General features: G+C 36.8%; 1 protein-coding gene across 5 annotated transcripts in view; it reads left to right on the plus strand.

Moving 5' to 3' along the window:
* The window catches only part of VPS13B (vacuolar protein sorting 13 homolog B), an 810,211-nt gene that overhangs the window by 745,765 nt on the left and 48,571 nt on the right, over positions 1–15,875 (plus strand). For all 5 annotated transcript variants that reach the window (XM_019642536.1, XM_019642534.1, XM_019642538.1 and 2 more), the window contains exons 44-49: positions 3,935–4,090; positions 13,126–13,389; positions 14,061–14,144; positions 14,322–14,497; positions 15,000–15,170; positions 15,506–15,707. In XM_019642536.1, coding sequence (XP_019498081.1) covers positions 3,935–4,090; positions 13,126–13,389; positions 14,061–14,144; positions 14,322–14,497; positions 15,000–15,170; positions 15,506–15,707 — 1,053 coding nt within the window. The remainder of the gene's footprint in view (positions 1–3,934; positions 4,091–13,125; positions 13,390–14,060; positions 14,145–14,321; positions 14,498–14,999; positions 15,171–15,505; positions 15,708–15,875) is intronic.

Below are 15,875 nucleotides of genomic sequence, written 5' to 3' on the forward strand. Positions count from 1 at the left end.
TCTCCCATCCATTCAGCTCCTTAGAATCCACGTATAAGTGAGATCATATGATATTTGTCTTTCTCTGACTGACAGAAATAATCTTGATAACAGTTTTTAAATGAATAGTGGAATAAAGTTCACAGAAAAGTATCTGGTACCTTCATTTACCATTAAGATACAATTTTAAAATGTGTTTAACTATCCCTTTTCTCTTTCTCTTCCTTGGTATGCCCTGTTTTCCTTGATTTTGTACATTTTATCTTGTTTTTCTTTCCTCTGTAATCTGTCAATACAGGAATTCTCCCTTTGGACGTGATTGTGGGTGGTCCTGAAAGCTGGCCCCTGTCCCCTGACCAGTAATTCAGTTTTTAGTTTGATTTTATATTAAAAAAAATGAGTGGAAATCTGTATATACTCCTGTTTGAGGTCTTCAGTGGAAAAACTGAATTTAGCCTGGTTGCCAGCACAGCACTGGGGGGCGGGGTTCGGAGAGTGTGGGGGAGGGGGAGGGTCTATTGGAAAAAAAGAAAGTGTAGCCCCTTGGGACCTTCCAACGAGTGCGGCCACTATACAACTTGTCTTATTGCTTAGTTTCAGTTTCCATTGAAAAGTTCAAACAACAGTGGTTCCTATTTGATTTTTTTTCCCAATGGAAAATATTAGACACTGACTAAGTAGGCAAAAGAGAATGAAAAGCCCGAATAGAAAAGATGGTGAAGGAAGTAAGTCAGTAAGGGAACTTTAATAGAAAAAAGGGGAAAGAAAATGTCCAAATTGATAAGAAAACATAAAAATACCTTGGACTATAGGCAAAAGGACAGTGGTCATTTTGCCAAGCCCACGGCTTCTTCCCTCCCATGTTTCTGGCCCACACTGCTTCTCATCCTGACTATTGCAATTGTCCTCTTACCTCCACACCCCACTCTTACCATCCTTTCAACACATTGCTCACATACTTATAGTGTGTATACTTATAGTGTGTATAAATCTACACACTAATTTTTTAATAAAACACCAATTCCTTAGCTAAGTAAATCAGTGCTGACCACAATCTAGATCTGTCTGACCTTATTTCTCATTCCTGTTTTCATGCTCCCTTTACTCCATCCAGTCAAGGCTATTGACTTTTCCCCAAGAATATCTTCTTTCATATCCCAGATTGTCCCTTTGGCTCAGAAATGGACTGTCATCTTTGCTAGTTGAAATACTACCCAAACTCTGAGACCCAATTGCTTCATGAAGCTCTTCTAATCACAGCAGCCTAGAACAAGTCCTCCCTTCTCTAGACCCCTGTATCATTTTGTACCTCTCCTAATGCCTCTTGTTAGTTATTTATGCCTGCCTTATTTTCCCTATAAGATCTTAAGCTCCTTGAGCTCTTCCTTTTTACTTCCTCCATAGTGCCTAGCGTATTGCCTTCCTTATATTGGGTTGTCGGAAAAGTCATGACGCATTTTTGCAATGAAAAACAGAAAAAATACGTCATGACTTTTCCAACAATCCAATACTACCTGAGTAATAAAAATGTATTGAATGAATGATTGAAGGAAATCTCATTAAGATCAGGTAGTCTAACACAAATTTCAAATTTTTATGTGTGATTTTAAAGTTCCTTCGGCAGAGACATAAAAATATATGTATGAGTATTTGTTATTAAATAGAGACTTTTCATCTCCTGTAGTAGTGAAATTTAGTGAGTCAGTCCAACAAGAACAGAACTTCCCACCTTCACTTGATGTCATTGGGCATCTGAACTCTGTTGTCTAGGACCCCAATCAATTACACGACAAGAAGGAGGACTAAAGTAAGGCGGGACTCCCCCTGAATTCCTTTTTGTAGCTTTCTTCTCTAAGGAGTATAATTCCCTTCCTAATAAATTATATACATCTAATTGCCAATGATATTTAGATGCTTTTTAACAGTAGACCAAACATTACAAATATTCTACTGGTGATGCATGTGGGAGAAGTGTTATGTTTTTCTCCCACTTAACTTTTCTGTGTGAACTAAATCCAAATATATCTGAATTTTTGTAATTCAAAGAAAATATCTGCGCCAACAATTTGAAAACAAATAGCTGCCAAGCGAAACCTGACAGCATATTCCTTGGTGACATTCAGTCATTAAAACCTGTGTACACAGAGTGAGCAGCTACCTAAAGTTGAGCTCATATGCAAATGTGAACACTCCTCAATTAAATTTACATTGTGTACATTAAAGTTTCTTTAGAGGCTATGGAATTTGCAGGAAAAATATATCTGAACTTGACCTTAAGTACCTTGTCTTATTATTTTTTTGTCATTTCCAGCTACTAGTCTCTCCAAAGAAAACAACTTTCTTGTTTCTTTTAGTTCTGTGTGTGCCCTGAGCTTTATTCCCAATTGCTGCTACAAAAAAACTGAAGTGGTTCCAAACACCACTATTGTTTTTCTTTTCGTTTTTTTTTTTTTTCCGGTAACTAATATTTAAACATCAAAGACTCTTTGGTACTTTTATGTTGTAGAGTACATATAAGACCAAATTTTCCTTGAAGGGATTTGCTGTCCAGGGTGGTTTTTGTTTTTTTGTTTTTTAGCTGTTAGCCTTCTGTTTGTTTGTTTTTTAGAAGTCGTCTGAATGGCAGTAGCCTTTGATTTCACAGGATCACTGGTGGTTGTGTGGAGGAAGAACTGGAGTGGGGGCATATTAAAAGCAGAGAGATGAGTTAGGAGATTATTTTTAATATTTTATGAAGATATACATATAAAAGCCCTCCCCTTAATTTTCCACGTAAAATCATATTGTGATGACCGACGACCTTGGGAATTTTTTTAATTTAAGCACTTTATAAGGGCTCCTCCTAATGCTAAAACTAAAAAATAATCTTTTCATCAAAACACTTTTATTATTATGTCAATTCCCATGTAAATCCTTAATGTATTTATTTTAAGGGTTGATTATGATAACTCATATAGGATGTTTTCAAATTTTTATTCATTCTATTAATTGGGAAAATGTTTCATGCAATTAGCGATTAGTTAGTTCTTTTGAAAAATTATACATGATATGAAGGAAAATATTAAGTGTGTGTATCATAAATGTTTTTCCTAAAATGTCAGTTTTATTGCCTTATACTTAGTAATCATATAGAATATTGTTTATTTTCATTTAAACGTGCATCCGAAAGACGCAGCAATTATTATGTTATTTTGCAATACTTGTTCAGTTACACTGATTTTTCTTAGTTGCGGCTAGCTAGTGGGTAGGAGTGGAAGTAGAAAATATTTGATGACCATGAAAGAAATCTAAATACTATCAAAAGCGGCAATACTATATGAGTAAATATGAATGTGAATCAGGAGACTCTGTTGGCAAAAGTTACAATAAACACATACTAGAAAAAAATAAAACAAAGACATTGTCTCTTATACATTCAAAATGTTGAAGGTATTTCTAATTTGATATATGTGGTCTCAAGGAGAGTACATTAAATGTACTGCATCCTCAAATTGCTGTTTTGTTCTTTATCAAAAGAAAAAATAAGGACTGGCAATTGAGGGTCAGAAATAATGCCACAAACCAAATTTAGCTTTAATTACTGTCTAGCCATAAGAAGGAATAAACTATCAGCCAAGACCAAGTTTCTTTGATCTCACATTTCAACCTTCTTGTCCTCCAGATGAATGAAATGATCTTTTCTCAAATGTTCAACAGGCCTATTACCATTTGATAGGACAATTACTTTTAAGAAGGTTTAAAATGTGATCTGGAAAACCACATTGACTCTATGTGGCATATTTGCTATTCTTAGCTTGGTTGAATAAGCTGGAAGTGGATGAATAATGCAGGTTAGAAAGAAAACAGATGCTAAATATTACAAATAGGGAGGTTTTCCAGCAAGGAGACTTTCATTTTAGGACTAGATTTTTGTTGGCACTTTTGGCATTATGACGATTATTGTTTTTCCCTCCAGCTGTTGCACATCTGTATTGAAGGTTGGGGCAATTGGCGTTGGTCAGAGCCCATCAGTGTGGACCATGCCGGGACTTTTATTAGAACTATTCAGTACAAGGGTCGAACTGCTTCACTCATCATCAAGGTTCAGCAACTCAGTGGAGTGCAAAAACAGGTAAGTTCCTTTGTGTTTATGGCCCAGACGGCTCTTAATTATTTGATGTAATCAATGGAAGGGAAACTTAAAGAAATGAAAATGATTCATAATAAAAAAGAATCACAGTGGCGTGCCTAGTTAGGCCTACTACGGCCATGCACCTGAGCACTTAATAAGTGCTTGTTGATGAGCCTAATGATGATGATAATGGCTTCAGACCCCTTGTCCTGTGTCTTTTACAAGAGCTGCTAACGAGCAGTAAAATTTACTGATTTTTAGTTTCACCTCTTCTTCCTGTCACCACCTACCTTCTGGTGGAGGTGCTAATGAGCTGTGAAATGGCCAAAAGGCCTTTATTGAGAAGGAAAAGAAGGAAAAAGTGGTGGAGACTGGATAACCCAACAATGGATAACCAGGAGTTGGTTCTCATTTGTGTAAGAATAATCTGGAAGAAAGTGTTGTGATGCTCGCCCATGACTGAGTGGGCCTGGGTCCCCAGCAAGCTTTCTTTCCCTAGGAGTTAATATTAACTGCAGTAAAAATTCACTACAGTCTAACTCTTGGCATATAAAACCTCAGCTCTCAGCACATATTTTTACGTATTTTATAAAACTTCCTTTTGGCTGTTTTTGAAGTTCTAAGACTGCAAAGGGAAAAAAAGTATCTGACACTTTTTTTGTGTTCTTAAGATGTGAAAATGTGGTTTTTAAAAGATGTTTTTCAAGCGTGGAGCATATGACAAGAGTAGAAAGAAAAAAAGGAAGTATTAAAATCTGAAAACTGGTTTCACTGCACACATGATAACTAGATGTGTCATAAGAGTTTTAACATACATCTGCATCTGGATTGTAACAGCCTATCCAGAACTTATGTGAACTGAGGACATGATAGAAACAGCACTCGGTGCCTGGAAAAGGAAAAGGGGGCTTTCCATGGCAAGCAGCAGGGGCTACTCCATTACTGTATGCCGGGGTAAGCGGGAAGCAGCTGGTGTGTAGGACCCATAGCATATACATTCTTGATCCGCATTAATGACGGAGCTGGACCTCACGTTCTCATCATTGTGGGCAGCACAGGTGAAACAAGAACTATAACAGAGTAGTCTCAGAAAAGAAGCATGGAGGAGTCTTCCCAGTCACTTGACCATTTTTTAAGTATTTATTGATTGCCTACGGTTGGACTGGGTAAAATGAAAGGCATTAAGTATGTGACACACAAATCTTGGCTCTTAAATTGCAAATTTATATAAACCCAACAATGTATACAACTAACAGTAAGTGTGAAGGTAATTTAGAGGTTTCGTTAAGAAGATCTGACTTGAGCTGGGCTTTGGAAAGCATGTAGAACTTTGAATAAGCGAGGGCATTCAAGCAGGCAGTATAGCATAAATAAAGAAATAAATACAGATAGATGGGTCTCAAAGATTCATAAGGGGGCCCGCCTGACTAGTGTGAGCTTTGAGCTAGGAAGTCAGAAGAACAAGAAGTGTCACTGCCTGCCAGCTGTGCTCAGAACGCTCTTCCATGGACATGCTCTCAACAAATATCTGCCTAATTAAAACACACTGGTTTCTGATTCTGTCACTAATGGTCTTTCAAGAAGGCCTGTCTACCCTTTCATTCACCAGCGTGCCTGAGAAATGACAATTCAGCGTCTGTTTGAATACTCTAGATGACAAGAGACTCATCCCCTCACACAGCAGCTCTTTCCATTGTTGGTTACTTCCAGCTACTAATGAAATTGTTTTCTAATTTTGAGCCACAATTGGTCACCATTCAGCCGTTTTGCCATTCCTCAGAACTTGTGAGGTGTACACACAACCATCACACAGCAGCTGTTGTGAGGACTCCACAGGTTACCTCCCCTATGTATTATAGCCCTTCCAAAACGCGAGGGAAGCTAGAAAATTTTCCCTTAGCTTCCTTCTGGCTAGGCTAGTGGTTCTCAAACTGAAGAGTATTGTAGTTTATAGGGAATATAGTCAAAAGTATTGTAAAAACATATGTATATGTCATATGGGTAGTAGACTTATTGGGGGGATCACTTCATTAATTATATAAATGTCTAACCAATACGCTGTACACCTGAAACTAATATAAAATAATACTGAATGTCAGCTATAATTAAAAAAATAGTCATGGGGATATAAAGTACAGCATAGGGAATATACTCAATAATACTATAATAATTATGTACAGTGTCAGATGGATAATAGACTTACTGGGTTTATCACTTTGTCAGGTAAATAAATGTCTAATAGCTATGTTGTTTTGTACACCTGACACTAATTTTTTAAAAAAGTATATTAGAGAATCCTCCAGATGGCTTGTCAAAACATAGATTTCTGAGTTTCAGCACCCAGAGCACCAGATTAAATAGGTTTTGAGTGTGACGCGATAATTTTTATTTCTAACGAGCTCTCAGTTGATTCTGATGCTACTGGTCCAGGGGCCACACTTTGAGAACCATAACTCTGGTCTAAACTTTCCCAGCACATTCAACTCTTTTGCATGTGGTTGCTAGAAAATTTACCAATTAGTGGAATGGCAAGATCCTACCATGAAGATTTCGTTTTCATGGTATGTCCTAATAGTTTTAAGGTCGTAGGCAACTGGCTCTATGCCCTTGCTAGCAGTGTGATATTCAGCACGTTATTTAACTTTTGCCAATCACTTTCCTCATCTGTAAAGTGGGGGTAATAATAGTGCCTTCCTCACGAAGTTAGTGTGAGGATTAAATGAGTTTGTGTATGTAAAGTGCTTTTAATGTGCCTGGTGCACTGTCATAACCCCGATAAACTTTAGTTACAGTACAATACTGAAATATTCCTAAGCATAAGTAACACCAGTTGGATTTGTTTTGTGTTACTATAATAGTACCTCATTTTTGCATAGATATTACATATTTCAAGAACTGATATTAAATTTCTGGGATAAATTAATATATATAATGTCCCTAAACAGGTATTTCAGATTGCAATAGTACACCATATGTCAAAAAGGTTGGTCATGAAAAATACATTTTTGAAAAATTCTCACAAAATGTTACCTATTTTTTTTTCTTTCTGTTTGTGAAAGACTTCCCAACACTAGTATTTATTACTTATATGATCTTAGGTAAATTTTGTAACCTTTCCATGCTTTATATTCCTTTTGTAAAAGAAAGCACCCAATGAATATTAGTTCATTGTTGTTATTTTTATGTGAACTATTATAAAATATTTCTGAAAACACAGAAAAGTCTAATGAAGAAAATTAAAATTACACATAATTCTACCAATATTATTACTTTGACGTATTTTTCTCTACTCTTTTGTTCTATGCAAATATTTTTAATCAACTTGAGATCTGATTGTAATACCAGTTTTTCAGATCATTCTCACTTTACATGTTACAATGCTTGTCTTCTCATGTTATGTAAAGTTCCTGAAATTTTTCTTTTATGGTTGCATAATAATTTACCATATGGTATATTGAAACATTTTTAGACATTCTCTTGCTGTTGGATTTCTAGATAATTTCCCATTTGTCACCATAATAAAGCCTTAAATAATATCTTTATGTATAAGTTCTTTATGTATATCTTTATGTATATAATATCTTTATGTATAAGATGTCCATATTTCTGAGTCTGTCCTTAATATAATTTGCTGTATAATTTAATTACCTGAGCAAAGGGTATGAATACTTTTGAGGTGCTTCGTGCATATTCCCAGAGTAAAACGATGTATTTTATTCCTTAACCAAAATTCATTGTTTTGTCTCACTAGATTTTTGTTAGGGCTACACTAATCTTTAAAATAATTAAATACATATTTGTCCCAAAACTTCTGCTGACTTTCTGAGGTCTTCAAACCATTAGCTTTTTTAAAAAATCTTAATGTAAATATGGGTTCAAATCAGTACTAACAAAAACATTTCCATTCATAGCAAGTTGAAGGAATTCTTTTAATCATCCTCCCTGTTAATGTCAAATATACAGATTTTAAGACGTCTGGTGCCAAATCACAATTCAGGATTTTTCCAAATGTTATTTGTACTGTTGAATATTAATAATTCTTCCTGTGGGAACTGCCTCTCACACTTTTCTCTGTTTCTACCCTATTTATAATAGGTAAAGGGGTTGGGTAGAATCTAGCCAAATAGAAAAGGACTATTTGGACAGCAATAATGGAAGCATAAACAGCCCTCATGTTGCATTTACCTTTTTAAAGGAAGCGTCATCGTCTCTGAAAGGAACTGGGAAAACCCATTTTACATTCCCATTGTCATGAAAGGCATATGCACAAATTTATATTTTGAGTGTTAGCATTTCTTATAGTCAGATGATATTGAGCTCTATGTTAGGGCCACTTAAAAAACTTAGCTGCTGAGTGGTGAAAAGCGGAACCCAGAAACAGCAATTTATATAACCTAGAATGAAGCAAATGGCAAATAATTGATACTGAACCTGGGTATTATTGAAAATCTCAGCAGACTACTATGCCAACTTCAGACCAACTGCTGCGTGTATCAAAGTTGTGAAAAACCTTTCTAGTCAGTGTTTTTTAGCTTCTCATCTCTCTTTCTCTTTTCCCCCTCCTTGTCTTCCTTTCTCCCCTGTCTTCCTCTCTACTTGCGCGCGCACACACACACACACACACACACACACACACACACACACACACACACTTCACACACTTCATTATTGTATTTAATTTTTTATTGTCAGGGTAGATTAGCCTACATTCAGTTAGCTCTGGTTAAAGTACATCAGAGACACAGGATTTCCTCAATTAGCCNCACACACACACACACACACACACACACACACACACACACATTTACAATGTCTTTTTCAATTGTATTTAATTTTTTATTGTCAGGGTAGATTAGCCTACATTCAGTTAGCTCTGGTTAAAGTACATCAGAGACACAGGATTTCCTCAATTAGCCAGGTTAGAAGGGAAGATAAGAACCAAGCTTCCAGAAGAGATTTGTGGGTGCCTGCTCCCCTCATATCTTGGCTTCTTTCCTTCTACCCCACCTGGGCCTGGGAATTTGCAATAAACCACCGCTGCCTAATTACCAAGCCCCATTTAGGGGAGTGAGTGTGTGCAGCTCCCTGATGTACCTTAACCACATTAATATGCCCCTGGACAATGGAAAATTGGCTAAAGCTCAAGTGAACAAAGGTTTTTGATTATCTGTACCCTGCCTTTCCTGTACCCTTCTCATTTCCCCAACTGAATGAAAATTGACCACAGAAAATTACTCAGGAACTTTACAGTATACAGCTAGTTGTGTACACATATTTGCTTCCATGTTTCCCATCCCTTCATTGAAGAAAGCTTTACTGTTCTAAAACCTTAAATGTATGTATGTGTATATATATTTGTATCTTTATACATACACTTTTAATCATGGCTAAGGTATCATTTTCCAGTGCATCTGGTGCTCTGGAGTTATTCCTTAATATCACTATTCTTCTTGGCACTGATCTAATAAGAGTTCTGGAACCTGCTAAGTAAAATCATATGTGGAAATCTTCAGTACACATCTTTGTGGCTTTGGGGAAGGAGGGGAATTAGTGTGAAACCTGGAAATGTGTATTACAGAGAAACCCTACATTAAAAAAATTAAGTAGCTGTCTTCAACTGATAAATTAATCTTGAAATTCTAACCATAATTTTCAAAATAAAGGCATTGTAAGTGTTGCCACCTTGAAGAAAAGCAGACATGGCTCTCACTGAACCCTGCGTGGGAGCAGCCATGAAGAACATCACTCCCAGAAATAGCCATTTTGGATTTTCCTTCATCTAAGTAGCTTTCCCTCCCTGGCCACTTTTGAAGGTTTTCTTTTTATCAAATGTGAAAGCCTATTTAACAGGCTTTTTAGTTGAAAATGAAACTATAAAAACCTACCAAGAGGATTTCTGTCTTTAAACAAAGTGAGTCCCAGATGGTTGCAGAGATTCTGTGGTTTCTGTGAGAGACAGCAAAATTATCTCCTAGATCTCATGGGGCCCAAAGGTTCTGAATCAAGAGCAGTGTGCACACATTGCCAGGCCTGGACACATCCAGAAGAACAGAGTTAAATACCGCCTCAGCTTTCAAATGCTGATTTAAAGTTAGGCGATGCTGTGGCATCCTAAGAGTTATCGTTAAGTGTCTGGTAACTCCTAGTATATGTGTATATATATATATATATATATGCTAAAGAAAAGCTTGCCTGCTAATTTAGGACTCATGGTTCAATTGAGTTTTATGTTTTTTATTGTGAAAACATTGTTTTAAAAAACTGTAATGACCAGAGTATCCAGGGGAAATGTAACAGTTAAGCATAGCTTGGTTTTACATATGTATTCCTTCTAAATAAAATTCAAAGGAATAGATAATTGGAAAATAAATGTTGAAGAAATTGCTAAACCTCACTATTCAAATAATGTAAGTTGAAACAACAGTGACTTAATTTTTGGTCTATCAATCTAGCAGGTTTGTTTTGAGTAAATAGTTAATTCATAAATAGTTATTCATGCTTGTATAAATAATAGTTCTTTTAAAGTGATGGCTGCAAAGTATTCTTAATGACAAGAGAATTTATCAGTTAGGATGCTTTGAGCTTAAAGTTACAAAATATTAATAGGCTTTGTAATCTTCATAGCAAGTTAATGAGACAGATACTATTATTGTTCCTATTTTACACTTATTATCTCACATAACAAGAAGGAAGAAAGCAGGTTTGGTGTTGGTTAATTAAGCAACTCAACCCTGCATCTGCTTCTCTGCCATCCTCTGAGGATGCCTTCCTGGTTTCAAGATGTCTACAAAAGGATATATATACACAGGGTGTGTATACACATTTCCAGAAAGGAAAACACTATTAAAATTGTAATACTCAATATATAGTGATAACAAAAGATGAATACAAGTCACATTTTCAATTACAAGAGGTGCTCCAAGTGGTTACCATCAGCATCCAGACACTTCTGATTACGGCAAACTACTGCTTGAGCAACGTTGACCAGTGTCCGCTTGTATGCATTTTTTTGGCACTCTCGGTATATATCCTTTTATAACATCTTCTATGATGGAAAAGAAGAAGGGTTTTCTCTTCTCAAACTGTTTCCCTTATTATCGAGGAGTAAAGTCTTTCCCAGAGACTTTTAGCAGTCTTTCCCTTCCATGTTCACCCCTAAACCCAAAAGGAATTATTACCAGGACTATTTTATACCCTTATGATATACCCTTATTATTTTATACTCCAGGGGCCATGGGCGGTGTCCACCTTACTACCTGAGTACTTTGCTATTTTTTGAGACCTAAACCAAATCAGGGATTTTAGTAATAAGGGAGAAGGAGGGACCAGCTATTTGGAACTACCAGGTTGATTATCAACACAGGCTCTGGGCCAGTCTGGGTAACATTGGCAAGTTAAGTTATTCAACATTTCTGTGCCTACATTTTCTCCTTGTTAAGACGAGAAGTCATACTATCACCTATTATATAAGGTTGCTGTGAAATTAAAAGAGTTAATTTATGAAAATCCTTTGTATTAGTCAGGGTTCTTCATTGAAACAGAACCAATAGAGTATGTGTTTGTGTGTGTGTACACACACATATATTTATACACATATATATGTATGTATGCATGTAGAGAAGGAGAGGGACAGATATATAATAAGTTGGCTCACATAATTATGGAGGTTGAGAAGTCCCAAGACCTGCAGTCTGCAAATTATTATAGAACCCCAGGGGACCCAGCATGTAAGTTCTGATGTTTCAGTCAGTGTCCAAAAGCCAGGGGAGGAACCAGCTCAAGCAATCAGGCAGGAGAAGTTTCCCTCTTCACTCAGGCTCTTCACTCTCTTCTGACCTTCAGTGGGCAGGATGAAGCCCACCCGTGTTAGGAAGGGCAATCTGCTTTACTCAGTCTAGCAATTCAAATGTTAATCTCATCCAGAAACACCCTCACAGACACACCCAGAATGTCTGACCAAATATCTGTACACTCCATGGCCCATTCAAGTTGACACATAAAATTAACCATCACATGCATAGACCTATAAGTTTACTATATGTATAGCAGTTATTACTATTTTATAATCTGAAAAAAAAGTTAAAAATAAGGAAATCCAGATGTGAAAGTCCGATTTTCCCCAACCATGGTGAATATTCATATTACAGAAGGATTTGCTTTCCAAAAGTATTCATAAGAATGAATTTTACATTACCTTTTCAATTTCAACCAATTTAAGAGATAGTTCTTAATGCCTACTATGAACTATTCTCTTACCTGGATGAGAACTTGGATAATCCATGAGTTTAACGGACAATCCTGTGTGTTTTTTAAAGGAAAAACCTGTATAAAATAAAAATAAAAAAATAGGCTTCTGAGTTAAAAGTTGTTTGTATTATCAGTTTATACAAAGATCTCTTACTCATAAGAATACATTAAATCCTTGGATGTCAGCTTCAGGGAATAGATTGATTGCAATTGTCCTCTCAGCTATGAAAGCTGACGTCTTGTTTTTGACCCCATCCTTTTTGACCGCTACATAATGTGATGCCGTCGACCACCACCTCTTGGTCAGTCTCTTGTCCTGTGGCTTCGGCAGCACTAGTTTCTCCTCATGCACCACCACATCCTTCACTTCTTCAGCCCCTTCTCTGGCTTCTCATCCTGAGAAGCAGTCCCTGAAGTGAAGGTCAGTTGCTGGGTTTGAGCCTCTACCCTCTTTTCCAGGTACACTATCTTCTGTCTGCATACATTTGCAAGGCTTTTATTTCACAAGTCTTTTATCTTCTTCCCCACCTTGACTCTCCAGCACATGACCGGTATTTCTAGCTGGGCATGGACCCCGCCTATGTGTCTTTCCTTTGAATGCTGAAAACTCAACATGACCAAAGCAAAATCCCCTTTCTCCTTCTAAGCCTCTTTTTCTTCTTATACTCTCTAAATAAGCTAATGACTTCATTTTCTTTCCATTAAAATCAACACAGATTACTCAGTGATTATATATTTCCAACTCATGAAGTCTGAATTGATAAAGCCTTATTTATTTATTCTCTTAGATTATCATCTGTGGAAGACAGATCATCTGTAGTTACTTATCTCACAGCATAGAACTAAAAGTCGTTCAGCATTATATTGGTCAAGATGGACAAGCTGTGGTTCGAGAACATTTTGACTGCCTCACAGCCAAACAGAAATTGCCTTCACACATACTAGAAAACAGTGAGCTGACAGAGTTGTGTGTGAAGGCCAAAGGAGATGAAGACTGGTCAAGAGACGTGTGCCTGGAATCCAGGGCCCCTGAGTACAGCATTGTCATCCAGGTATGAGAAGTAGTATGATCTAGACTAGAGCAGCTTTAAAATTAAAAATTTCTCATTATGCTCTTTATTTAATACAGCACTTTTTATTAAAAGGTAATATTTATAAAAGAGGGGAGATCTGAAATAATATAGAGTTTTTGAATATCACTGTTCAAACTGTTCCCTTCCCCATCCCACAACACCTCTATATCCATTCCAGTAGTTCTTACAGCCACGATGCTACCCTTCCAAGGTGGAGGTGAGTTATATCTTGACAAAGGTTCTGATGCACCAGGGCTTTGGGTGGGGGTGGGGGTGGAGGTAAAAGGTGTCCGACCACTTAAGAATCTTTGTGATGATCTCTTACGTTTTATCTTTTCTTCAGCCTCTACCATCATCACTTTCATTCCCATGAAGGACACATGCTGTCTTTGATTCTCCCACTCAGTCGTATATCAGCCTCTCCTCATACAAGTCCCTTCATCTTTATGGAAAGAACTGGCCCCATTAACACACTTCACATTCACTTTGTGCCATAATGAACTCTGTTTTTGCTTAGTTGTTCTTTCTTATGGCTTTTTTTCTATAACTTGAAACTTTTTAATCCTCCAAACCAATGTTCTATCCAGGCCTTATTTTGATTAATTAGTAAACTAGGAATTTAATAGGACCCTTTTCTATCTCATGTGCAGGTGCCATCTTCAAACAGTTCCATTATTTATGTCTGGTGCACAGTTTTGACTTTAGAACCCAACTCTCAAGTGCAACAACGAATGGTGAGTGCCTTCCAATCCTAAAATATGGTATATGACTCTGACCTTTCCCGTTCTGAAATAAATTAAGGTCAGAGTGACCCAGGGAAAAGATTTATTACAAGTTTGTTTCAGCATCAAACAGCTGGAATACTGCAACAAAGCAAATATGAAAGTTCTTCTGTCCTTTTATTTTTATAGATTGTGTTCAGCCCTCTTTTTATCATGAGGAGTCATCTTCCAGACCCCATTATCATACATTTGGAGAAAAGGAGCCTGGGATTGAGCGAAACACAAATTATTCCAGGAAAAGGACAGGAAAAACCGCTGCAAAACATTGAACCTGACCTCGTACATCACCTAACATTTCAAGCAAGGTACTGAAAAAATTCTTATATTTTCCTCAGAGAAGTTCAGTAGAAAAGTAACTATGTACTCTTGAGGGGGAGAGAGAGGGTAGAGTTTTTTTGTATGATTTCTTATGAGAATGTTATTTTAGAATTACCCTGCCTAGCGTTCTCTTATTCTCTTCTATAGTTTTAAATAAAATTAAGCCTCTTTCATTAAGCTTAGAAATAAACAAGAGGGTTCATCAGAAAATGTAATTGACGCATAATTTCTCCCATGGAAGACGAGATGAATAGAGATCTCACCCAAGCATGTTTGGGGAGGGGACGGGGGCATAAGAGGCGACGCCAGGGCCCAGATCATCCATACGCTGTGTCAGCAATCCCTACATCACCAAAAATTGACTCAATCTTGCACAAAAAAAATTGGACTATAATACATTTGTAGTTATATTCTTTTCAATAAATTGTAGACCACTTTAGAAACCTGATATTTATCTTTGTTTTTTTCTTTTTTCTTTCCATTTCCTAGAGAAGAAGAAGACCCTTCACATTGTGCCGTTCCCATCTCAACATCTCTCATTAAGCAAATAGCCACTAAGATACACCCTGGAGGCACAGTTAATCAGATTCTTGATGAATTCTACGGGCCAGAAAAGTCCCTTCAACCCATATGGCCCTATAATAAGAAAGATTGTGACAGGTAATGCTCTCCAGCAATCTTCTTCTACAAACATTTCTCAATATTAAGTAATAAATGACCATTCACAAAAATGTTAGATACCGAAAAAGGTGTTGTGGAAAAAAGATATGTGCATAGATCTGTCGGATTCTGACCTTTTATTGTGAAGTAAATGTATTCTGTAGATTACTCATAATCTAGAACGTAATTGCATGAGAAGTTTCTCCTGGATGCAAATTCAGCATTGTATGGCTCTGGTATAAAGAGGTGTCATACAGGAGCACTGTGTGTCTTAAACATATTTCATGAATACTGAAGTCATTATATTTCTCTCTTGGATGTGGTATTGGAAACAGGAATGAACAGCTGAGTCAGTGGGATAGCCCAATGCAAGTGAAGCTGTCGGTCTGGAAGCCACATGTTAGAACCTTGTTGATAGAACTTCTGCCCTGGGCCCTGCTGATCAATCAATCCAAGTGGGACCTCTGGCTGTTTGAAGGAGAGAAGATTGTTCTACAGGTTCCTGCTGGCAAAATTATTATCCCTCCTAATTTTCAGGTATTATAACTTTTTTTTAACTAATACGAATTCTTCTCTTTCAACAACTAGCTTTTATTCTGAGGTTGTATGTATGTTCATAGCAGAATAAATCAGTTGTGAGAAACTGCCCTTTTAGATGCGTATGTAACGGGTATGGAATGTTCTTTGATATTCAAAGACATTTCA

This window comes from Hipposideros armiger, unplaced genomic scaffold, assembly GCF_001890085.2.
Source record: "Hipposideros armiger isolate ML-2016 unplaced genomic scaffold, ASM189008v1 scaffold_70, whole genome shotgun sequence".
Lineage (NCBI taxonomy): Eukaryota > Metazoa > Chordata > Mammalia > Chiroptera > Hipposideridae > Hipposideros > Hipposideros armiger.